This window comes from Hyaena hyaena, unplaced genomic scaffold, assembly GCF_003009895.1.
Source record: "Hyaena hyaena isolate Hyena2069 unplaced genomic scaffold, ASM300989v1 scaffold_459, whole genome shotgun sequence".
Lineage (NCBI taxonomy): Eukaryota > Metazoa > Chordata > Mammalia > Carnivora > Hyaenidae > Hyaena > Hyaena hyaena.
In genome coordinates, this window is record NW_024081093.1 from 216,965 (window position 1) to 243,415 (window position 26,451).

The window sequence follows — 26,451 nt, forward strand, 5'->3', positions numbered from 1 at the left end:
TTTGCAGATTAAATGAGTTCTCTATTTGAGGTGCTACCCATGCACCTTGGGAGCTCTCGGTACACATTAGCTCTGTTGTCATTGTGACTAGGGAGAAACGGCAGGTGCCACAGAACGGAGGCGCGAATAGGATCTCAGGCTGGGACTTGGTGTAGTGGGGGCTGGAAGGAATGGTGGTCGCTTCCAGGCCGCGAGCAGCTTACATTTGGAGCCCTGTTTCCTGAGGACTTCTCGTACGTGACTTCTGAGTCAGGTCCAAACTCCCTTTCCGTCTCCACTCCCTCTCACAGCCCCCCGCTGCCCCGTTATTGCCATAGCATTATTCACACCCAGAACCCTGTATTTGTATCTTCTCTCCCCAAGGACTGAGTTTCACAAGTGCTGGAGCCTTGTCTGTGTGGTTCATGTTTAGATCCCTTGCACTTAGAATGATGCTCGACCCAGATGGTCTCTCAGCATTTATTAATTGGATGTATGGCCTGAATTTATTATATACAAGCCAGACTATCAGTTAAAAAATAATAATAATAACTCCCAGGCAAGGATTGTATGTGCTTCATGGTGGAGGTTAAGGAGTGAACCACGTCTTCTGGAGGCCTTGGGGTGATGGCAATTACTATCGTGCTTCTAGGAGTTGTTGACTAGTATGTTCGGGGGGCGAGGTGACCTGTGTCCCCCCATGTGCAGATTGTCTTCCATTGCTGCCTTAGTTGGATTGTGTTGCCTTGTGAACAAACACCCCCACTTCTTCATAGAAGCTTGTTTGGGGTTACTGAACTTCTGAGTTGGAGGGCACCCCAAAGCCATCTAATACAGATGCTCATTTTAGCAAATAGGAGAAGTGACATTTGCCCTAGTTCCACTTCTGAATCAGCTGTTTCACTTCAGAGGTGGCACTAGGTTTTGGCCTTATTTCAGGTCCACATATTCCCTCTGCCCCCTGTGCTACCTGGTCCCATGTGTACGTTGAAATACCCAAGCCTGCGCTGCCGCACAAGGGGACGCACTCTGCCCGATACGTTCTTGTCGCTTCACATTCGTTCTTCGTGAAGCCTCCCAGTAACTCCAAAGAGGCTTTTCTTATCCCCATTTTTTTTTTTAACCTGGGTTCAAGCCTTGGAGGTCTTTAGGTTCCAGGCTGAAGCAACAATTCTATATTAAAAAAAAAACAACAATAAAACCTCTTGTATAAATTCGTACATCGTGAGACTTGATAGTCTAAAGAATTCTTTATTCAGAGTCATAAATAGGACCATACGTGGTCCTATTTCTTTCTGTTGGTATTCTGTTAATGTGTGTGGGGCTTTTGTTGGTGGGTTAACTGAAAAAAGCCAGAATATTCTTTGAGAATATAAAAGTCACCTTTTTCAAACAAAAGGCCTGTGTGGCTCAGTCGGTTCAGCATCCAACTTCAGCTCAAGTCATGATCTCGCAGTCTGGGAGTTCGAGCTCCGCATCTGGCTCTGTGCTGACAGCTAGGAGCCTGAGCCTGCCTCGGATTCTGTCTTTCTCTCTCTGCCTCTCCCTCTCTCATGCTCTGTTTCTCTCACTCTTAAAAATGAATAAATGTTAAAACATTTTTTTAAAAACAAAAGGCAGATTTTTAAAACAAAATTAAAATATTAGGGCACCTGGGTGGCTCAGCTGGTTAAGTTGTCTGACTCTTGATCTCAGCTCAGCTCATGATCTCATGATGGGAGATGGAGCCTCGCATCAGGTTCTGTGCTGGGGTGTGAGGCCTGCTTGGGATGCTCCTTCCCTCCCTGCCCCCCATTCATTCTCTCTCTCTCTCTAAAAAAACTTCCTATTAAAAATGACTACTGTTCATATCAGACATGTAATATTCTTGCCATAAATGTTAGACTAAGTGCATGAGGAAACAATCAGATAAACCCAGAATATGGAATGCTCTACAAGGTAACTACCTTAGACTCTCTATGTTTTGTTTATTTATTTATTTTGAGAGAGAGTGCGCACACATGAGCAGGGGGAGGGGCAGAGAGAAAAGGAGAGAGAGAGAATCCCAGGCAGGCTCCGTGCTGTCAGCTTGGAGCCTGACTTGGGGCTTCATCTCACTACCCATGAAATCATGACCTGAGCCAAAACCTAGAGCGGGAGGCTTAACCGGCTGAGCTATTCAGGTGCCCCAGCTTAGACTCTAAAACAGATAGTGACTTGATGAGCAGCGAAAGGTGAGGAAGTGCTCTGGAGTAAAAGAAACAAAAGCTATTTAACTAAGGGGACTATGTGAGCCTTGATTGGTACCTGGGGTGGGAACGAAAAGTAAAGTTATAAGACATTTCTTAAAACAATCAGGGGAATTGTTATATGATATTATTGAGTTATTGTTGCTTTTCTTAGTGTGACCATTTTATTTTTGTTATGTAGGAGAATGTCTTTTTTTTAATGTTACTTATTTGAGAAAAAGAGAGATAGTGCAAGCAGGGAAAGGGCAGAGAGAGACAGACAGACAGAACGGAAGCAGGCTCCACGCTCGGAGCAGAGCCCAACCTGCTGCTGTAACCCAGGAACCGTGTGCCCATGACCTTAGCCAAAATCAGACCCTTAACTGATTGAGCCCCCCAGGTGTCCTGGTGGGCTTTTTTTCTTTTTTTTTTTTAAACCAAGAGAAAGTGTTCTAGGTGAGAAAATATTCGTAAATTGTAAAAGACTGTTTCTAAAGACTGATCTTGATTAAGTACAACTTGTATTTAGAGTTCAGTACTTCAGGACAAAGCAAGAAATGTCGTGATTAATTTGAGATTAAATGAAGTTAAAATAATCCATAGCTTTACAGCTGGCTGTAGCTTTCAGGGCACTCACTTTCCTTGCCATTCCCAGTGCCTTAAATATTGTTATGGCATTGAATAAATGTGAAAAGGGCTGAAAGATTTTGAAACCTGTTTAAATACAGATTTAAAGGATTTAACATTTTTTGTGGTCCCTTGATGCACTGGATGCTGCTTTGGGGGGGAGGGGAGGGCCCTGTAGATGTGCTTACCAGGAAGTATTTATTCTAGTAACTTTTATAACTTTGTTGCCTGTTCTTCCCTTTAAATAAATCAAAAGCTCAGGTTTGTTTCTTAGTGTAGAATGTTCCAGATGGATTATAAATTTTTTGAAGGTATTGTGTACGTATTTATAATCTTCTTGTGTCTCCAGAGCCTGGCACAGTTCCTTGAATATGTGGGAATTTGGTATATATTCTGGGGGGGGGGGGGGGGGAGGGAATCTAATCTTTTAAGTGAACACAACATTCTTAGTCCTGATGGACAGAGCTGTGATCCTTCCGTAAGTGACGGTAGGTTTTCATCGTGCTTGACCATGGCTAAGGGAAACATATCTTTAAGTTTTTGCAGGAGTGGCTTCTTGACTCCCATAGAGCACTCATAAGTCATTGTAATTGAGAGAGCCCTAATCATAGCAACTTCATGAGGAAGAAGGCAAGAAGAAAACTGTACAAACTCACTGTACAACTGTATAACTTTACTTTTTATTTTTTTATTTTTCCAAATGTTTTATTTTACTTTTGAGAGAGAGACAGAGAGTGCACAGAGGAGGGGCAGAAAGAGAGAGGGAGACACAGAATGGGAAGCCGGCTCCAGGCTCTGAGCTGTCAGCACAGAGCCCAACGCAGGGCTCGAACCCACGAACCGTTAGATCACGACCTGAAGTCAGACGCTCAGCTAGCTGACTGAGCCACCCAGGCGCCCCTGTACAACTTTATTTGTAAAGAACTGCAAAACTTGTGTGCTTGCAGATCAGGGAGCCGAGAAACATGAAGGAACAAGTCAGCCGTCTGGGATCACAGACCAGGAGAAGGAGCTGTCCGCCAGCGCTTTCCAGGCTTTCACAGTAAGCACCCTTCCTTTCGGGCCCCACCTTTAGGATCTGTCAAAGATGAACCTTTTCATGATGAATTTCTAAATTTATAATTTTTGTTCAGTAATAATTCAAGAATTAAGTTTAGAGAGTAGATTTTGTTCTAAAATTTTAAAAATTGGAGTTAAATATGGTAAAAGGAATGGGACTAATTTGAGTCATTCCAAAGTTTTGGTGTTTCATAAACGTGTTAACTCTTACAGTGTTATTTTTTTTTTAAGTCTTTTAAACTTAGATTTGTAATTATGTGGATCAGCTTTTTCAGTTCACTGCTTTGTTCAGTCTCATTAATTTTTTTTAATTTTTTTAAATTTTATTTTTTTATTTCTAGAAGAGAGAGAGAGAGAGAGACAGCGTGAGCAGGGGAGGGTCAGAGAGAGAGGGAATCACAGACTCCAAAATAGGCTCCAGGCTCTGAGCTGGCAGTCAGCACAGAGCCCGACGCGGGGCTCAAACCCACGAACCGCGAGATCATGACCTAAGTGAAAGTCAGAAGCTTAACCGACTAAGCCACCCAGGCGCCCCTGTTCAGTTCTCTTTCTTGAATGTTCTTTCAAATGTAACCCCAAAAATTTCTAGTCACACCTTGAACTTTTCTGACACTAAGCGATATGAAAGAAAACCTTATTTGACTATCAGGTTACATACATGTAAGCAAAAGAATTTGATACTTGGATATTCAGAGCATATTTACTAGAAATTAAAATTTTGAATAAATATATTACCTTTCCTGGCTATTCAACTATTAAACCATTCTAGCAGTATGCGCCTGTACACATATATATGTTTGTGAATATGTCATGTGGGTTTTATACATACACATATAGGTATACAATATACTTGCGTGTCCATGTATGTCTTATACACATATTGGTGTTAGAGCGTCTTAGGAAATAAATATAATTTCTAGCTGTAGCGAGATATAATTGACATATCCCAGTTTTTTAGTTGACGTGAATATTGCTTCATTTAGTGACTTTAATTAGTATATTTGGGGAATTAGGTATGCCTTTGTAAAGAGTTTTCCAAATAAAAACAATGAAACATTTGGAAATGAATGTCTAGTCGTAAAGGTAACAAGTAATTTTGTCTGTCTCTTTTAGGCTGGAAATTATGATGCCTGTCTGCAACACCTTGCCTGCCTACAAGAAGTAAACAAAGATGATTACAAAATAATTTTGAATACAGCAGTGGCTGAGTTTTTTAAAAGTAACCAAATGACAACAGACAGTTTGAGACAAACACTTAACCAACTGAAGAATCAGGTGATGCACAAATGAATTTAGCTATAAAAATATTGTGGTATTCTCTAAATCAGCTAAAAACACAGAAAATTAATATGACTTCTCTGATATTGGTAGCACCATTTCTAATATACATAAAACACTTGCATTAATTTTATGTGTATAAAATTATTATTCCAGGAAATGAAATGTATGTTGTGTAATTTTATTTTCTAACTTGAACAGAGCAGACTGATATACCAGATTTGAATGAACTTTGGAGTTTTGAAAGAAAATTAAAGGGAAAATATATGAAGAAGCTTAGCTGCCGAGATTATCTTTCTTATGACTGCAAAGATGTGATTATTTATAATAATGTGAGATTGTGTTAGCGTTTTGGATCAGGAGATGATTAATGGAGGGAATAGAAGATTCTCTGATTTCTATATGGTTTGATGCTCGCCTTGGTCAGTAGTCATAACAGCAGCATTTCTCACATCACAGGGATAGAGCTTTGACAGTCAGGAGGGCTCATGAAGATGACGATGGTGATGGTAGGATTGGATAGCAGACATGTATTGCTTAGTATGTAACAGGCCCTGCTAAGCACTTTGCCTGCAACAGCTCACTTACTCTTCTTGGTAGTCCTATAAAGCAGCCACTATGATTTTTCCCATTTTACAGATGGGAAAGCTGAGGTACAGACAGCTTGTGTAAATTGTCCAAAGACACAAAGCTCTTAAATGAAAACAGCTCCGTGAACCCGGTCTTCTCGGACTCTAGGGCTGGGCCTCCCGATTACTGCTTCAAGACGTTTTTGAGCCCCTGTCCGGTGTTCCTGAGTACCATCGTACAGTAGAGTATCACCCTAAAATGTGATCTACTTAGAAATAAGTCACCCCTTCAGGCTCTTTGTCATGTTTTATAGGAGTAAAGATACTCTACAGTATCACCCTAAACACAGCATAGTCAGAAACAAGTAACCTGTTCAGGCTCTTCCTGATTACAGGAGTAAAGTAAGTTTTCAGTCCTATTACGGTTCTTCAAGGAAAATGAGAAAAATAGGGGCACCTGGCTGGCTCAGTCAGGAGGGCATGCAAATCTTGATCTCAGGGCTGAGAGTTTAAGCCCCACGTTGGGTGTAGAGATAACTTAAAGAAAAAACAGGGGCGCCTGGGTGGTTTAGTCGGTTAAGCGTCCGACTTTCGCTTAGGTCATGATCTCGCGGTTCGTGGGTTCGAGCCCCGCATCGGGCTATGTGCTGACTGCCAGCTCAGAGCCTGGAGCCTGTTTCAGTCTGTGACTCCCTCTCTCTCTGACCCTCCCCTGTTCACGCTGTCTCTCTCTCTCTCTCTCTCTCTCCTAGAAATAAAAAAAAAAAGAAAAGAAAAGAAAAAACAAACAAGAGTAATGGCCAATATTTATCAAACTCTTATGTGATTCCAGATTCCATATTAAATGTTTTTTATGTTTTATCTCCTATAATCCTCACATTCAACCCTTTAGATAGGCACTTGTAATCTCAGTTGTAAAAGTGGGGTTTAGGGAGCCTAACCATTTAAATTTATTTATTTATTTATTTATTTTTATTTATTTATTTCTGGGAGAGAGAGAGAGAGAGAGAGAGACAGCGTGAACAGGGGAGGGCAGAGAGAGAGGGAGACACAGACTGAAACATGCTCCAGGCTCTGAGCTGGCAGTCAACACAGAGCCCGACACGGGGCTTGAACCCACAAACCGCGAGATAATGACCTAAGCGAAAGTCGGACGCTTAACCGACTAAGCCACCCAGGCGCCCCCATAATCATTTAAATTTATAAAGCCAGGAGGAGGAGGAACAAAACTTGAACCAGACCTTCTAACTTTTTTTTTTTTAAAGTAAGCCCTGCATATGGGATTAAACTCATAATCCAAGGTCAAGAGCTGCATACTCTATGGATTGAGCCATCCAAGCACCCCCAGACCTTCTGACTTCTTTTATTTTCAACATTTAAAAAAAATTAGTTTATTTATTTTGAGAGAGAGTGAGAGCGAGCTGGGAAGGGGCGGAGAGAGTGGAGGGCAGAGCCAGGTGGCCTCTGTACTGACGACAGCTAGCCCGAGGCTGGGCTCGAGCTCACAAACAGGGAGATCGTGACCGGAGTCGAAGTCGGCAGCTTAACCTACTGAGCCACCCAGGCACCCTAAACTTTTCTTACAGATTTTCAGTAATCTCTGCACCCAACGTGAGGCTCAAACTCACAACCCGGAGATCAGGAGTTTCAGGCTCTACCAGCTAAGCCAGCTCGTGCCCCAAAACCATTTTTGTTTTTTTATTCTATTATTTTTTTTTAATGATTTTTTTTTTTTTTTTTTTTGAGTGAGAGAGAGAGGCAGAGACAGAGGGAAACAGAATCCCAAGCAGGCTACATATAGTCAGTGCAGAGCCTGATGTGGGGTTCAAACTTACGAACCTTGAGATCATGAACTGAGCTGAAATCAAGAGTCGGATGTTTAACTGACTGAGCCAGCCAGGCGCACTGCCCAAAGCCTTTTTTAGAGTAAGAGACTCTTGCAAGCTGCCTGTTAAGCCAAGAGAACTGCTTTTTAAAATCCTTTCACCATCCTTTATTATTTTTAAAAAATATTTATTTATTTACTTTGGGAGAGAGAGAGCGAGAAAGAGAGAGAGAGAATCCCAAGTAGGCTCCACCCTGTCGGGGCAGAGCACTATGCAGGGCTCCATCCCAGTAACCATGAGATCATGACCTGAGCTGAAATCAAGAGTCAGACTCTTAACTGACTGAGCCGCCCAGGCCCCTCGCCAGCCGTTATCCTTAGTAAGGCTGGTTCAGTAACCCCCTCACGCAGCCCAGCTCTCTCGTGTTTCCTAGCAGTGCTTGTACCCGTGTCTCCTGCCTTCCTCTACATCATACTTCTGTTCAAGGCCCTACGTCCTGGGCATAGTTACGTACCTTTTCAACCTATTCCGCTTCTATTAATGTTTCATCTCATTTAACGAGTAGTTTTTGTTCTGGCTGGAGCAATTACTACATGTTCTTCACGAATCACAAAAAATATGGCAGTTTTTTTTATGTCACAAGTTCAATTGTTTTTTAATTCAAAATTCCTTAATTTGTCCAACACCCCCCTTCCTGGCTAAGGATTAACCCTTTCTTAGCTCATTTCCTCTCAATTACAGTAATACCAAGAAGTATTGTTCTTTCTTTGGAAATGGAGTTTTCTCTACAGAGACCATTTTTAATCACTTGAAGATAGTGAATCGCTAAGTGAAGATTGCGCAGAAGCTGAAGGTTCACAGAGACGTGTGAGCTTTTGGTCAGGGAGGAACAGTTACTACCCTTGCACACGTCCCTGTGAGGCTCACCGTGTGAACAACCGAGGTCCGCAGGTGCTGATTACACACCGCCATGTTCACGAACATTCCGGTTCCTTGTCGTTAGCAAAACGTGAAGTTCCTCATGTATATCAGAGTTACACTGCTTCGTGTAGGGACGTCAGCCTTACCGTCCGTTACTTAACACTGCTCCCTAACTTGTTCCAGTCTTCAAAGTGGCCAAGAAAGACTCGTTTTAATACTAATTCCAGTTTTATGTATTACATGAAATTACAGAATGGCTTTGAAACTTTATTAAAATTTATTAAATGCAAGCTCACTGTAACAGCTTAGGGAGGAGGTTAGCAGCAATCACTAGCTTTAAAATGCAGAGTGTGAGGGGCCTGGGTGGCTCAGCCGATTAAGCATCTGACTTCAGCTCAGGTCATGATCTCACGGTTTCTGGGTTCAAGCCCCGCTTCGGGCTCTGTGCTGACAGTGTGGAGTCTGCTTTGGAGTCTCTTTCTCTCTGTGCCCCTCCCCCACTTGTGCTTTCTCGCTCTCAAAATCAATAAACTTATAAAAATACATTTAAAAAGAAAAAATGCCAACTATGATTTTTTTCTTCTGGTATCAGATGTAGATGTTAGTGTTTTAGTAAAGCCGTTAATAGCCTATTATTTTTGTGGTTTATGTAAATATTCTATTTTTTTAGGAGTGCCTGGGCGGTTCAGTCAGTTAAGTGTCTAGCTCTTGATTTTGAGTCAGGTCACAACTTCAAGGTGCGTGGGATCGAGCCCTGCGCCGGTCTCTGACAACAGTGCAGATCCCGCTTGGGATTCTCTCTCTTCCTCTCTTTCTGCCCGTCCCCTGCTTGTGCTTTGTGTGTGCACACGCTCTCTCTCAAACATGAGAAAACAATTTTTTAAATGAAAAAATAAAAAATCTACTTTCTTTTAGTTATGGGAACAAAACCTGAGCATAAGAGGAGAATGAGAAAATACGCTTCCTAGCTGTAAGGCCTTGGACAGGATCATTAAGCTTTTTGTGCTGGTCTTCTTATTTATAAAATGGAAATGATAATAACATCTGTGTCCTTGAGGAACGGTGAGGATTAAATGAGGTATTCTCTAAGAAAGGTTTAATGTAGCAGGTCTGACCCATAGTGAAGTCGTTAGCTATTTGTTAACGTTTAAGTTTTAGTTTAGTTTTTACAAAATGGGATCAAGCTCCTGTATACATCGCGCGTAGCATGGTGCATGTGGGAACGGTCGTTCTGAGGCTCGCCCACTCCCAGGGAGGCTGGGAAGTGCTGAAGCCGTGTTGGCGGTGGAAACGGTATCTTCATGGCGGCGAGGAACAGAATTGCCTTGTCTACATAAAGCCGACATGAAGTCCCATGAAAATGTGTTACTTAATGGAATTTTATTAATAAAATAGAATTCAGTGGGAATAATTAAAATCCATAAGTTCTGTTGGAAATGTGAGGAAATTCAGAGTAAGGAGCGTTGGCCTGTGTTCCTGTTTGCAGCTGCTTTCACTTCTGCTCTTTATTTTCCTGTGTTTGGAGAACCCGCTGTCTGACCACCGTTCCGTAGGTGCACGCGGCTGTCGAGGAGATGGACGGCCTAGACGACGTGGAGAACAGCATGCTGTACTACAACCAGGCGGTCATTCTCTATCACCTGCGCCAGCACACGGAGGCCATCGCAGTGGGTGAAAAGCTTTACCAGTTCATAGAACCTTTTGGTATGTCCTGTCGAGTCACAGATTTCCCCGTCATACTCACAGCGGGCTGGTACTTTCTTACCTAGCGCACCTATACCAAGGAATTACGTGTTAGCATTTGAAGAAGGAAAAAAAAATGTGTTAAGTTTTAGTCATTAAAGATAAAAATGACATCACTTTTAGATGAACCCAGGTTTTCATTTACCATTTCCTCCCCACTCCTACCCCTCAATTTTGAAAGTAACTATTAGAAATGATGTTTCTAACTGGAAAGACTTAGTGGTTTTGGTTTTTCTTTGCTGTGTAAACACCCCCGTAGTGCGCCCGCTCCTTTCTTTACTGAGCACTGTGATAAGAGTGGGGATGGTGGGGGGCAGCACAGTGTCTGTATGTTGCCCCCGCCGTGTTTGGGGGTAATCACGGAGTGGGTAGTACAGGCTCTGCCTGGGCATCGTGATGATCTTAGTCACTAGCCTTGAGTTCATGTAGTAAGAAGGGTAAGGGCAAAGGCAGAAAGAGGGAGCAAATCAGGCAGCGAAGCCGGACTCAGGAAATGGTTGTGAGACAGGCTGTTTGTTTCCAGCCCACAAGCAGTCAGATTCCAGATGCGATTCACGGTTTTGTCTCTTTCTCTGCGTTACTTCCTTTTACATTCAAACCACTAATGCCAGCTGCTGACTTACAAACACCTGATGGCTAATGCGGTGCCCACAGGATAAGAAGTCAAAGGTGATAGCTCCTCTGTGGGGCTTTCAGAAGAGTGACAGGGTCCCGTTTCCTGTCAACTGGCTGAATGGCTGTTTACGGCAGTTCCGGGGAGGTGTTTTCGAGGTGTCCCCTTCTCCTGTGTCCTGCGGGCATGGTGGCTGGGCCAACGGGCTGCCGGAGGTGCCAGTGTGAGGACGGTGTGGGCACTCACCGGTTCTTTCTCTGTGGAGCTGGGGGTCAGAATCTACTTCTGGGATGACACAGACATGTTTTTCTTTCTAAGTTTATTTATTTATTTATTTATTTTGAGAGAGAGAGTGAGCATGCACACATGTGAGCTGGGGAGCAGCAGAGAGAAGGGGAGAGAGAATCCCAAGCAGGCTCTGCTGTCAGCTCAGAGCCTAACTTGGGGCTTGATCACAGCCCACCGTGAGATCACGGCTGAGCCAGAATCAAGAGTCGGACCCTCAACCAATTAAGCCACCCAGACGCCCCTCCGATGTGTTTTTCTGTAAAGCTTTTTTTTTTTTTTTTTTAAATCTGTATACCTTATGTGGGGCTTGAATATATGACCCCAAAATCAAGAGTCGCATGTGGTACCCACCCTGCCAGCCAGGTACCCCTACAAAGCTGTTTGTTAGAACTTCAGGAGCCGTTCATGAAATCGTGTCCATCTGTACGGTGGCCAAGTGGAATCAAGGCAACCGAGGAGGCAGAATTCAGATCCATTTTTCTTCTTTGAAAATTATTATGGTTACTTTAAGAAACTTTACTGCTTGGTTCTTCGTACAACATGTATTTATTGAACATTGTGGACCAAAGCTGTTCTGGGTTCTGAAGATAATGCAGTAAATGAAACAAAATCCTTACCCTCATTGAGCTTATATTCTAATGGGAGGGAGACCAACACAATAAATATATGATGTGAGGTAGCCAAATGCCGTGAAGAAAAGCTGAAATTGGGTAAGAGCTTAGAGATGGACTGGGAATGTTATTTTTAGAGAGGGCCATCCAGGAAGGCCTGGGAAACGAGTATTTGAAAAGAGACCTGATGAAGAGAAGAGGTGAGCCACATGACCCCAGGGGAGAGCGTCCCAGCCAGAGGGGACAGGAAGTGCAGGCGATCTGAGATGAGCTTGAGTTTGGCGAGTGAGACGAATAGCAGTTCACTGTGCCTCGAGCGGGCACAAAGTCCTGTGGGCTGGGTAAGGACTTACTGTTTGTTTTTAATATATATTTTTTATTTTTGAGGGAGAGAGAGTGCAAGTAAGGAAAGTGCAGAGAGAAAGACACAGAATCTGAAGCAGGCTCCTGGCTCTGAGCTGTCAGCACAGAGCCTGATGCAGGGCTGGAACCCACAAACGGTGAGATCATGACCTGAGCCAAAGTCGGACACTCAACTGACTGAGCCACCCGGGTGCCCCAAGGACTTGCCATTTTAAGAGTGGTGGGATGGGTGTCCGGTTGGCTCAGTTGGTTGAACGTTCAGCTCTTGGTTTTGGGTCAAGTCATGATTTCAGGGTCCTGGGAATGAGCCCTGCATTAGGCTCTCTGCTGACAGCTCTCTCTCTCTCTCAAAATAAACAAACAATAAAAAAGAGTAGTGGGAAACCCTTGGAGATCTGTGACCTTTGTGCATCAACCATATTGATTTTTGTTTTCAATGGATTCACTCTGGCTGCTCTGAGAACAGGAATGGAATTGGGAAGACTTGTTAAGAGGCTCTTAAGGGCTTTAAAATTTTTCTGTTCTTGATTTTAGTACCCCTTTTTAGATCATATTTTTCCTTTTATCTTCTCTTTTGAAAGGAAAAGAAAATAGTATTACGACATACCAGGTTACCCTTTCTCTTTTGATTGGACTCTTCCTTTGAAGTCCTTTTTAGAGTTGGAAGGAACCTCAAGAGAGCACCTAGCTCGCTCCCCTGCCTTCAGGCGGGTGAAGTGTTCTCCCCACTTTACAGGTCAGCCAGCTGAGGTCTAAAAATTAGCTCACTGATCTATAGAGGCAACATGTCTGGTAAGTAGCTGAGCAGGTGCTAAGATTGAGGGTTCCTTCCGCCTAAAGTTAACACTCCTCTCGTTTCATGTGTTGGTGTTGGTAGATATTCCTCTACCCCTGGGAATATCTACCACAACCACAAGAAACCCTACGATGGGAGGCCTGGAGATGCACAGGCCTTCAGTAGTGGTGTTGGTGTTGCAGGTTGCTTCCGTTCAGGGCCCTAAGGTGATGAGCATTAGTTTAAATAGAGACCTAGGGGCCCCCGGGTGGCTCAGTCGTTTAGGCTTCCGTCTTCAGCTCAGGTCATGATCTCGCGGTTCATGGATTTGAGCCCCATGTTGGGCTCCATGCTGACAGCTCGGAGCCCAGAGCCTGCTTCTTTTTCTGTGTGTGTGTGTCTCTCTCCTTCTCTGCCCCTCCCTTGCTCACGCTCTGTCTCTCTCTGTCTCTAAAAAATGAATAAATGTTAAAAAAAATAATAAATAACAGATTCATTTATCTGAGGGGGTACCTGGGTGGTTCAGCCTGTCAAGCGTCAGACTTCGGCTCAGGTTATGACCTCGCGGTTCGGGAGTTCTCTGCCTGCTCTGGCAGCACCAAGACTGCTTTGGAACTTCTCTCTCCTTCTCTTTCTGCCCTTCCCCCACACGTGTGCATGTACTCCCTCTCATAGTCTCTCAAAAATAAACATTTAAAAACAAAAATAAAGAGTTTGGCTTTGCTCTTTAGGAATTTTGGGGAATGAATGGTCTGAAATGTTTGCTTCATTTTGGATCATAACTTTTCTTTTCCTGTTTTTTTTTTACCCCAGAAGAAAAATTTGCCCAAGCAGTGTGTTTTTTGCTTGTAGACCTATATATATTAACCTATCAAGCTGAGAAGGCTTTACATCTTCTTGCTGTCCTAGAAAAAATGATTTCACAGGGTAACAATAACAAAAATGGGAAGAATGAGGTGAGTGTTCTAAGGTGATCAGATTAAAATTTAAGGTTAATATTTGGAGTTATTAAATATTTTAATGGCTTTATTGAAATATAACTTATTGTACAGGATGGTGACTATCGTTCATAATACTATAGTACATACTTGAAAGTTGATAAGAGAGTGGATATTCAGAGTCCTCAGCAAAAGAAAAAACCTTTGTATTTGTACAGTATAGTGACGGATGTTTTAGCTGGACTTATTTATTTCACAGTTGATACAGATATTTAATTGTTATGTTGTATACCTAAAACATAATGTTATATGTCAATTATACCTCAATTAAAAATTTTTTAATTAATAAAAATCAAAAGAATTATGCCTACCCACAGGCAGCCCACAGTCTAGGTAGGGAGAGGCAGATGAGTTAAATTTTTGATTAATGAGGGTGGCCTGGCTGGCTCAGTTTGTAGAATGTGTGGCTCTTGGTTTCAGGGTCATGAATTCAAGCTCCACGTTGGGCCCATTTTGTTAATTAAAAAATTTTTTTTTTATTAATGACCTAAAAAAAAGGTAAATATAATTCACATCCACAAAATTTACCATTTTAAAATATATAATTCAGTGGTTTTTAGTATCCTCACTGAATTATACAACCATCACCACTGTCTACATTTTCATTACCCCAGAAAGGAACCCTGTACCCGTTAGGACTTTTCCCCTTCCCTCAGCCCCTGGCAACCACTCATCTTTTTTTTTTTTTTTTTTAAGTGTATTTATTTATTTTGCAAAAGAGAGGAAGCAGGGGAGGGGCAGAGGGAGAGAGAGAGAATCCCAGTCAGGCTCTGCACTGTCAGCACAGAGCCCAATGCGGGGCTCAGACTCCTGGACCATGAGATCGTGACCTGAGCCAAAACCAAGAGTCAGACACTTAACCAACTGAGCTTCCCAGGTGCCCCTAATGTACTTTCTATCTTTGTGAATTTGGACCCTGCTGGCCGTTTCATATAAATGGATTTCTATAATATGTGGCCTTTTGTGATTGGTTTCTTTCATGTGGTTTGATACTTTCAAAGGTTACCAAGTTGTAGCATGGGTATTTCTTTCCTCTTTATGGCCATATCCTACTCCATTGTATCAGTTTGCCACATTTTTTTAATCCATCAGGTGATGGTCATTTGGGTTGTTTCCCACATTTGACTGATAATATAAATGATGGTGTGAACATTTGTGTACAAATTTTTGTGGTGGCGTATGTTTTCATTTGTCTTGGGTACATATTTAAGAGTGGAATTGCTGGATCATACAGTAATTCTATGTTTAATCTTTGGAGGAACTACCAGCCTGTTTTAACAGAGTAGCTACACAGTTACACATTCCTACCAGCGTCTTATGTGAGTCTCGGTATGTTAGCGTCTATTCATGTGTGAGATACAAGTTTTACAGAATGTAAAGATTAGAATTAAGACAATAGAAACCCCCTATCTGGATAAACAGCAGCTTTCACCAGAAAATATTTCATCATTTAAGTTCTTTAGAAAGAGTGCACATTTATGACATTATGATAAGAGACTTGATACACAGTAAGAATACTTCTGGGGTGCCTGGGTGGCTCAGTCAGTTAAGTGTCTGACTTCGGCTCAGGTCGTGATCTCACAGTTTGTGAGTTCGAGCCCCATGTCAGACTCTGTGCTAACAGCTCAGAACCTGGAAACTGTTTCAGATTCTGTGTCTCCCTCTCTCTCTGCCCCTCCCCCACTCGCACTCTGTCTCTCTCCCTCTCGAAAATAAACAAACATTAAAAAAAAATTTTATAAGTAAGTAAACAAAAAATTTTTTTAAATTTTATTTTTAAGTAATCTCATCACCCAGTGTGGGGCTCAAACCCACAACCCTGTGATCAAGAGTCGTGTGCTGCACCGGCTCAGCCAGCCAGGCCCAGGCACCCAGTGTGGCTTTTGTTTTACTTGTCCCCTAGTTGTCAAGGGGTGGTCTTCTCTCTTCCTGTCCTGCCCTTTTGTTCCAAAAGGATTATTTGTAGAAAACAGATTGTCAGTCAGTACCTTTCTTTCTACCTGTATAAGTTCTTGAAGTTTAAAAATAAACATCTAACATTACTTTTTTCTGTTTATCAGGAGTTGATAGATAGTTCAGTTAAGGGCGCCTGGGTGGTTCAGTTGGTTAAGCATCTGGCTTGAGGTCAGTTCATGACCTCTCAGTCTGTGGGTTCAAGCCTTTCTTGGGGCTCTGTGCTGACAGCTCAGAGCCTGGAGCCTGCTTCAGATTCTCAGTTTCCCTCTCTCTCTCTGCCCCTCCCCTGCTCCCACTCTCTCTTTCTCTCTCTCAAAAATAAATAAACGTTTTTAAAAATAGTAAAAAAAAAAAAATTCAGTTAAATCATCTTAACATTATTCCTAAACACTGTGTGGTAAAACACTCTGTTTTTTTGTCTACGGCCATACCACCCTGAACGCGCCCGATCTCGTCTGATCTCGGAAGCTAAGCAGGGTCGGGCCTGGTTAGTACTTGGATGGGAAACACTCTGTTTTTATATTCATTACTTACAAGAGTTGAAAAAAAGCAGTTTTCTTCAACAGATGCTTGTGTCCTCTGCTAGCTACTCAAGTGACAAAAATGAAAACGTTTTCACTTTTCAAGGAACTCCAATGTATGGTGGGAGAAAGACGGGGCAGCACGTGTCTGGGGGCTGAGAGGAAGGCGGTAGGGACTGTTTTGGAGAAGTTTGGGTGTTTGAGGTCAGGCCTTGAAAGATGGACGTTGACCAGACAGAAGCAGGAGGGTGGATCAGGGCTCTGTCATGGCAGAGAAGCTGCGCAGACGGGATGGGGGCGGGTGCCGGCCGCCATTCTCGGAGCCTCAGATGCTAGAATGCTGAGCAGTGGAACGGAGGAGGGTGGGAGGCTTGGCCATGGTCTCACTGTGAAGCATGTGGGACGCCGCCAGGATCCCAGGGTGTGATGTGCCCGTGTTTATACTGGGGGACGTCTTTAAGAAGGGAATGACGTGATCTGTTCTTGGTTTCGGAAAGATAACCTCAAGTTTTGCTTGAGTAATATCTGTGCTTTTTAAACCTGGCTTCTCATGCTCAGTGGGAGCTTCTCAAGAGTAGAGTTCCCTTTAAAAAAAAAAAAAAAAAAAAAAAAAGCATCCTGTTACCCGTGTTACCCCAGACGATGACGCTTGGGTGTCTGGGAGTGGGGCCCCGGGGTTCTGAAGTTCGAAAATGCTCCCTATGGGATTCAGATTGGCTCACATGGAAATCACTGATTTAAGTGAAGGTAAAAAAAAAAAAAAAATTGTTTTAATTTTAGTTAACTTTGTTTCACCACCCTGCAGTCTGGTAACAACACCAACAAAGACGGATCTAATCATAAAGCTGAAAGTGGGACCCTAATAGAAGCTGCAAAGTCCAAGATCCATCAGGTAGGTAACTTCTGATGGTCAGGAACAGTGAGGAGTGGGTAGCTCGTGGGAAGCAGTAGATACTTGAAGGCCCGTGTGTTGCTTTGGCTATGGAGTATTGTAATGTAAAAGAATGTTCATTTGCTTCAGATGATAATGCAGTACCATTTATTTTATTTACGGATACGAGATTGAGAGAGATGGTCTGGGAATGTGTTGGATGATAAAATCAGTTTGTAGACTGTTAAACTCCTTCTTCATTAGCCATGTGCACATAAGAATTTATAGGAATTATCAAATTGCTGAATCACTGTATTGTACACCTGAAACTAGTATGATACTGTATGTTAATTACACCAGAATTGAAACATAAATTAATTTTTAAAAAAGGAAAAAAGCAAAAAAGTCTTTTTTGCTTGGAATTTAGATATAAATTTTATTCTACCGTGTTTTCGTTTTTTAGAATGTGTTCTGAGAATGCAGTAAAAATAGATTCTTTAAGATAATTTAAAATTTGCTTTTGCAAGTAACCGGCATAACTATGTTGTAAACATTGGGTTGAATTTCCTTAACCAGAAAGTAAAAAACTACCTCACCATGTGTAAATCTACCACAGTTCTCACATACTAGCATTTTCCTTCAACAGTATAAAGTAAGAGCGTATATCCAAATGAAGTCCCTGAAAGCGTGCAAAAGGGAAATTAAGTCCGTCATGAACACAGCTGGAAACGTAAGTTTCTTCTTGACTTTTCCTTTTACTTCTCCAATTTTTGACTTTTGTGTCCTAAAACTATCTTGTTTAGACAATAGATATTTGTCAGATTTTTTTTTAAACTTTTTTTTAATGTTTTATTTATTTCTAGGGGAGAGAGAGAGAGAGAGAGACAGTGTGAGCAGGGGAGGGTCAGAGAGAGAGGGAGTCACAGACTGAAACAGGCTCCAGGCTCTGAGCTGGCAGTCAGCACAGAGCCAGATGTGAGGCTCGAACCCATGAACCGTGAGATCATGGCCTGAGCTGAAGTCGGATGCCTAACAGACTGAGCCACCCAGGCGCCCCGATATTTGTCAGTTTTAAATAACTTATTTTAGTATTATTAGAGTGTATCTAAATAAGAATCTTGACATTGGGTTGTGAAATAGTGATCATACTATGGCTATGATGTTACTACTTCCCTCACTTAAAATTACCAGCAGGCATTTTCCCTGGTATGTAGCCCTCAAAACCAGCATGTTGAATAGCTGCCTAGGATTCTGGAAGTTGTTTGTCACAATTCACAAAAACATTTACTATTACACACTTAAGGATTTTTTTAGTTTGTACTCAAAACATTTGTTAAAGAGAAACAGACCTGTCCCTCCCAAATGGTCTTGGCTTGACAGTACCTTCAGTTTGACTAATGCTAGAGTCTTTGAGATAAAATTACTCCTTCCTTCCACTCCTCCACCCCACCCCTCCCCTGATACATAATTCTTAAGACTTTAGAGGGAAAAAACAGAATTGTAGACATTCTTGATGCTTTAAGGAATACTGTTAATTTTAAGTATGAAGTCATAAGGTGATACGGTTTTGTAGTAGGAATAGTTCAGCAAAATTGACCCTAGAAGCCCCAGACAGGACCCAGAGCAGTCACTGGGTCAGTACTCAGGTGATTTTTGAGGAGAAGAGATTGTAGCCAAGGTCTGAGGGGTAGACTAGAGGCTAAGAGGGAAAGGCCTCACCAGCCAGCCAACCACTGGCAAACTTTTTTTGAGAAAAAAGGCATGATTTCTGCCTTAACGGATGTCCTAGTGCTAGAGGAGAGATAAACCAGACAATAAATAATTGTCCTGCAGGGTAGTAGCCATACCTGAGTCGGGGGGGTGGTGCCACCTGGGATAAGCCTGGAGCCCTTGTTTCCTCAGCGACCAGGGGGCAGAGCAAAGCATGAGCAAGGACTTAGGGGAAAGCCTGTGGCTGAGCTACAGCGGACACCTGAGGAGCCCAGGGTGCCTGAGGTCCGCCCTCCAGGACAGGTGTGCAGTCCGCACGTCTGTGCGCGCTTTTGCATTCTAAGTAGGTGCTGTACACGTGACCCTCTATCACAAGGATTCTTAGGGAAGAGAAACATGGTGTTTCACCAAAATGCCATCTTATGTTACAGCAGGACATAAGCATTATGGAAAATAAGCATTCTGATAGGCAGTTCTTCCATCCATAGAATCACACTTTTTTTTAAAACCCTCTTTGGAAAAGCATTTGATTATTTGTATCCCTTTGGGTTCTGGTGAAGGTGCATTTGTGTCCTAAACAATAAGAGAGACCATCAGTCTCTCTAAGAGTCATTGAAATGAAAGGCTGAGGTAGTGCTGTTAAATTGGCTTCCAGTTAGCAGTGTAATAGGTATACATATATACTGGATGTATTCTTTTAGGCAGACCCTTAATTCAGTTTATAAGGTGCTTTCTGATAGGTTTCAATTTCCTTGGATTGTGAGAGCAACGGAAAATTTGGGGGGCATAGATTTTTTTGTGAGCATGACTTAAATTATGCTCTTGAATACGTACCAACACAGTAGTGTGATTACGATCTCACGTTACACATCTGAAAACAAAATATAAGCAACTTATATTTTCTTTACAGTCTGCACCCTCTCTGTTTCTTAAAAGCAATTTTGAGTACTTAAGAGGCAATTACCGGAAAGCTGTGAAGCTGTTAAATAGTTCAAACATCGCTGAGCACCCAGGATTCATGAAAACAGGTAAAAGAAAATATGGAATTCTGGTCCACTGTTTTCTTCCTGGCTCTTCTGTCCTTTGTTGTTTCCTATACTGCTCTTCAGTGTGGTTTTTGCTAATTTTTAATTTTTATTTTATTACTACTTTTTATCTTAGAGCCAGAGTGTGATTAGGGGAGGGATGGAGGAAGAGATGGACTCTTAAGTAGGCTCCAGGCTCAGCATTGAGCAAATGTGGGGCTCGATCCCACAACCCTGGGATCATGACCTGAGAGGAAATCGAGAGTCTAGACATTCAACCTACCAAAAATTTTTAAAAAAAAATTTTTGAAATAAAATAAAATGAAAGCAAGCATACATGACGTCAAACCAGAAGTAAAAGGAGGCTTCTTCTGAAATGGAAGTAATAGAATTGATTTCAAGACTTTTCTGAAGCAGAAATAAAACATTTTCATTAAAAAAAAATAACAGGCATACCTCATGGCTCAGTAAGTTAAGCCTCCCACTCTTGGTTTTGACTCAGGTCGTGACCTTAAGGTATTGAGTTCGAGCCTGCATCCAGCTCTGTATGGACAGCCAGAGCCTGCTTGGCAGTTCTCTATCCCTTTCTCTCTACCCATCCCCTGCTTAAGCTCTCAGTAATAAAAATAAAGATTAAAAAAATAAAATAAAAATTAAAAAAAAAAACTTGGCAAAAACCATTTCTCTCAGAAATAAATAAAACATTAAAATTAATTTAAAAAAATTTTTAAGTAATCTGTTTTTTTTATAACCATCATTTTTTTTAATGTTTTATTTATTTTTGAGAGAGAGAGAAAGACAGCATGAGCAGGGGAGGGTCAGAGAGAGAGGGAGATACGGACTCTGAAATAGGCTCCAGGCTCTGAGCTGTCAGCACAGAGCCCAACATGGGGCTCGAACCCACGAACCGTGAGATCATGACCTGAGCCGAAGTCGGACGCTTAACCGACCGAGCCACCCAGGTGCCCCTTTAAGTAATCTCTACACCCAACCTGGGACTTGAACTCACAACCCCAAGATCAAGAGTCATGTGCTTCCAGTCGAGCCGCCCAGGCGCCCCTCATTTTGTTTTTTTACCAGTTTAGAAATTATGTCCAGGGCATGAAGTCCTTGGGCGTTTTTTTGTTTGGTTTTTTTTAATGAAATGAGACCTTTCAAGGACGTGAGATGATAATGTTTTTACTTCTCCCTTTTTCCCAATGAAAGCTGTGAGCATATGATGATCTTTTAGACTATTAACCATATTGAAAATATTTCTATAGAGTTGGGAAGATATTTACTATTATCTAGTCTTCTGTTTAGAAAGTTTTAATGAATTGCTTGATACTGTTGGTAAAATGAAGGGTAAAATTTGGGGCTTTTAAGTTCACATCACTGCTATTTTATGAAGAGAAAGGAGAAAAATGAATTTATTCAAGAAATGAAGTCAAACTATTAAATGCTTTACACCAAGTTTAAAATGCAAAGAATGGGGGTGCCCAGGTGGTTCGATGTCCCACGCTTTTTTATTTTTTTTATGTTTGTTTATTTTGTGTGTGTGAGAGAGAGAGAGAAAGAGAGAGCAAGCGCGCACGAGAGAGCGAGCACACGTGCATGGAGCCCAGTGCAGGGCACAGTCTCACCACCATGAGATCAGGACATGAGCTGATACCGAGTTGGAAGTGCAACTGACTGAGCCACCCACGTGCCCCCAGCGTCCATGTCATCCATGTCGTGCTTGCGCTCTCGCTCTCTGCCCCTCCCCCCCACTCTCTCTCAAAAACACAAAGGGTAAGTTTTATAGTACTTTTTGTTTTAGATTCTGTTCAGATTTGAACACAGAACGCACATGCAAACATACTCAAGGCTCTCACCTTTTACCTCTTCTGTTGGGTGTGGTGGTAAAAGATGGAGAAAAGTAGTTTTGTTCCATTATAATTCTTAGATATTCTGTTTATTCTGAGTACGCTTTTTTTTTTTAACTTATATGCTTATTAATTTTTTTAATTTTTAGTGTTTGTTTATGTTTGAGAGAGAGAGAGTGAATAGAGAAGGGGCAGAGAGAGAGGGAGACAGAATCGGAAGCAGGCTCGAGGCTCTGAGCTGTCAGCACAGAGCCGGATGAGGGGCTTGAACCATGAACCGCGAGATCATGACCTGAGCTGAAGTCCAGAATTGGACACTTAAACCAACAGCAGAGTGAGGAGTGGGGCATGTGGTTGACTAGTCAGTAGATAAGATTATCTAATAGGAAAGATTTTTTTTATTCAGTAGTTTTATTTTTTAATATTTTTCATAGTTACTAATTTTTAAATCGTTCATTTGCTTCTCATGTGAACTTTAGTTTTTGCTGCTGACAAAAATATGCATATTAGAGATTTGAGAATAGAATGTTTCTTAAATTGTTCACAGTGCTACTATCAGAGGCAGTCTCCTTTAAACCTTTTAGTGTATTTGCTATCTTTTTTCCTAAACCTAATTTTTGTCCTTTTAAAATATCCTTGCTTAATTTTAAAATGTCAGAAGAAAACCTTTCCATTGTAGTATTAAGCATTGAATATCTTGGTTATTAATTTTCTCTGTCTAGTCCAGCATTTTATATCATTGAGGAAAAGATGGACAATCAGGAAGTTGTTATGGAGGAATTGGGATGCAATTTAGAAGAAACTAAAGGTTGAATTGCTTTCGTTTCACCCAAACAAAACCCAGAGAAATGAAGGATTAAAATATAAAAATTACAAAAGCAGCTAAAAAGAAACTTGAATATTTTAATTTTGTGGTAGGGAAAACTTGATTAAACATTATCCAAAATGCAAGAACCATGGAGTTTAAAAAAGGTGACCGGGGGACGCCTGGGGGGCTAGGTGGGTTAAACATCTAACTCCTGATTTCATCTTGGGTCATCATCTCGGGGTGAGATGGAGCCCCGAGCTGAGCTCTGCACTGGGCTGGGAGCCTGCTTCCCCCCCACACACACTGTCTTCAAAAAAAATAAAATAAAAAATTTTTAAAGATGATTAAATTTAACCACATAAAAATGTGAAACTTTTTATGATTAAAAAACCCATAAACACACACACACTGAACTAGGTCACAAGACAGGTGCCCCAGGGACATTGTGGGAAATATTTGAAGCAGACATGACGAAAGTTTCCTTAGCATACCAGCAGGTAACCAATAGGAAGAACGTCTGTAAACAAATGAGAAAATGGGTAAAGAACCTAGGAAAGCAGTGTGCACGATACGGATGCCTAACAAGCATGAGAGGGCCGCTCGGCCATAGCAATACTATGTTTGTATGTTTTACAGAGAGGGTGTGTGTGTGGACAGGCAGGAACCAGCAGAGAATCCCAGGCAGTCCCATGCTGTCAGTGCAAACCCAACCTGGGGCTGGGTCCCACGACCCTGGGATCGGACCTGAGCTCCACTGACTAAGCCACCCGCTGTCACAGCCATGGTGATATTTAAAGATATGGGGAGGAAAAGAACAGCGGAGGGGCGCCCGGGGGCTGGGCTGGACGACCCAGTCTTGGTTTCAGCTCCGGTCACCATCTCTCAATCATGGATTGAGCGGAGCGCAGAGCCCGCTTAGGATTGTCTCTCTCCCTCTGTCCCGTTCCTGCTTGTGCACCCATGTGTGCAGACACGCATGCACTTTCTCTGAAATAACTTAAGTAAAAGAACAGCAGAGACTTGAAGGTTAACAAGCAAAAGCAGGAATGTCTGTATTCTGTTTTATGTATTCTTGCAATTCATTGACTATGTTTCTGTTTTAAATGTTTCCATATATAATTCATTCTTTCCAGTTTCTACATAGTATTTTGTTTGTGTGGATGCAGCGCATATAATGTTACTAATACATATTTTTTTGTCCTTTGCATCATTGTATCATTTGCCTACAATTATTAAGAGTTAAATCAGAAACAAAGACTAAACAGGCTAACAAAATCAAGGTGCAGAGTTGGTTTATCACCTTTAATAAAAGATTTTTAAAGGAAATGAGCTTACAAAAGGTTGAGATGTTTCTTAAATTTCAGATGCCTTTGAACTTTTCTGTAGGGATTTGGGGAATTGCGATTGCATTGCTGACTGTCATGTGGCACGTATCCACAGTAAGATTTGTGCACAGATGTATTTGTGTTTTTCTCAGGTGAATGCTTGAGATGCATGTTCTGGAATAATCTTGGTTGCATCCACTTTGCCATGAGCAAGCACAATTTGGGGATTTTCTACTTTAAAAAGGCCTTGCAGGAGAATGACCATGTCTGTGCACAGCTCAGTGCAGGCAGCACCGACCCAGGTGAGCCCCTTGCCGGAAGACCGTTGGTATCTCACTGCCTGAGGAGAGCGTGGCACTACACAGCGTCTGAGCCCTGAGGACTGTGTTACATCCCTATACTTTATACCTGAAACTAATACAACACCATCCCTAATGTACACGGGAATTTAAAAAATGATCATTGTTTTTACAAGAAAAATAAATAGGTAAATAGAGATAAGTGTCTGGTCAAAATGCATGCCTCCTGTGCCTACCTAAAATTGACATTGACCCTTTCCAACAGGTTTGACCCTGAGGATTAGTAGATACTGCTGCTTCAAACAAAAGGGTGGTAGGAGTCATTACCAAGGAAACTTAAATTACATGCACTTTTTCGTGGATTTGAAAATCAGTAATCACATATGGTAATGATAGAAAGCAAAATAGGTTGTGAGATATCTCAAACTAGTTTTTTTGTTTTTGTTTTTGGTAAGCTATGCATGAGGCGTAGTGCTTGAACTTAGGACCCAGAGACCGAGTCCTCTGCTGTACCCAAGGAGGCAGCCAGGCACTCCGAATCTAGTTGTGCTATAGCTTCTGTCCAAGGTGTCACATGTGCTGGTATTGCCAGTATCTGACCATCTTTTTGAGCAAATTCTCGAAGTTTCTTATTTTAATATTCATATGACATGAGTCTTTTACTTGGAATGCAGTTATTTACTTTTTTTTTAAAGTTTATTTTTTATACATCCAAATTAGTTAGCAGATAGTGCAACAATGATCCCAGGAGTAGATTCAGCAATGCCCCTCACCCATTTAGCCCATCCCCCTTCCGTCACCCCCTCCCGGAACCCTTGTTTGCTCTCCATATTTACGAATCTTACATTTTGTCCCCCTCCATGTTTTTATATTATTTTTGCTTCCCTTCCCTTATGTTCATCTATTTTGTATCCTCAAGTCCTCATATGAGTGAAGTCATGTTTGTCTCTCTGACTAATTTTGCTTAGCATAGTAACCCCTAGTTCCATCTACGTAGTTGCAGATGGCAAGATTTCCTGCTTTTTGATTGCCAAGTAATACTCCATTGTGTGTGTATGTGTGTATATATAGACATGTTTTCAGCGTAACTGTTATTTTTAATCTAATGGTTTTTCCCAACCTAATCTGTGTCCTCAGGCAAAAAGTTTTCCGGGAGGCCCATGTGTACGTTGCTGACCAACAAGAGGTACGAGCTGCTGTATAACTGTGGGATTCAGCTCCTGCACGTCGGGAGGCCTCTCGCTGCCTTCGAGTGCCTCATCGAAGCCGTGCAGGTGTACCACGCAAACCCCCGCCTCTGGCTGCGGCTGGCGGAGTGCTGCATCGCTGCCAACAAGGGGGTGAGTGCCCCGCGCGTCCTCGTGAGCCCTCGCCCGGCTCGTCACGTAGGAAGCAAGGTGCCTGGAGTCACAGAGACCTCGTCCCTTTTTCACTCTCAGGGAGGAGTAAGGAGAGCCCGCCCTGGAACAGCCAGGCGAAAGACCTAGTTTTCTAGGGCCATTTGCCAGCTGGCGTTCCGCTTCGTCAGGTGTGGCCACCTCTGTCAGCAGTCACGTGAAAGAGGTGAGGCCATCGAGAGGGCCACACCTGTGGGAACAGCGGCCTGCTAGCTACCCGGGGCAGGGGCCTGGCACCTGAGGGTGTGACAGCGGCACACGGGACCCGTGGAAACGCAGCGTGGAACGAGCTATACAGCACGGCTTCGTGGTGGTGCAGTAAGTGCATTACCAGGCTGTGTCCCCGCACAGTTGTTCGCACTGACTGAGATACAGGCCACTGACCTGGGTGTCCTTGCCGTGGTCTCTGCACGTGCTGGTTGGCAGAAGCTTTTGGCATCTGGAGTGGGGAGCGGTCGGTTAGAGGTGGGGAAGGACAGGTTGTATGGGGATTAGCAGGTGCCCATAGCCCCCGCCCCCTGCCCTTGCCAAGTGACGTTCGGGAGGCCTGGCTCTGGGGTTTGCCTGCCTCCAGTGACACAAGGTCCTAGGCCGGCCTCCACCTGCTGGGCGCCCCTTGCTCAGAAGCGGCGGAACCCAGCGTGTGGAGGTGTGTGCACCCGGTGGTGCCCCCGAGGGTGCTCGCGTGGTTAGGGCTTGGGTAGGCCGTGCGGGGAAGAGGAGTGCTGTCTTTGACACACTTTAATGATTTTTGAATTGTAATTTGCCTTTTATTTATTTTTTTTAAATATTTTTTTATTTAGGGGAGAGAGAGAGAGAGAGCGTGAGCAGGGGAGGG

General features: G+C 42.6%; 1 protein-coding gene across 2 annotated transcripts in view; it reads left to right on the forward strand.

The window, feature by feature from the left end:
* The window catches only part of CNOT10 (CCR4-NOT transcription complex subunit 10), a 64,977-nt gene that overhangs the window by 10,286 nt on the left and 28,240 nt on the right, over window positions 1–26,451 (forward strand). For both annotated transcript variants that reach the window (XM_039253731.1, XM_039253732.1), the window contains exons 2-10: window positions 3,761–3,855; window positions 4,986–5,147; window positions 10,020–10,170; window positions 13,673–13,815; window positions 17,140–17,226; window positions 17,852–17,935; window positions 19,826–19,943; window positions 24,070–24,219; window positions 25,354–25,556. In XM_039253731.1, the coding sequence (XP_039109662.1) occupies window positions 3,761–3,855; window positions 4,986–5,147; window positions 10,020–10,170; window positions 13,673–13,815; window positions 17,140–17,226; window positions 17,852–17,935; window positions 19,826–19,943; window positions 24,070–24,219; window positions 25,354–25,556 (1,193 nt within the window). The remainder of the gene's footprint in view (window positions 1–3,760; window positions 3,856–4,985; window positions 5,148–10,019; window positions 10,171–13,672; window positions 13,816–17,139; window positions 17,227–17,851; window positions 17,936–19,825; window positions 19,944–24,069; window positions 24,220–25,353; window positions 25,557–26,451) is intronic.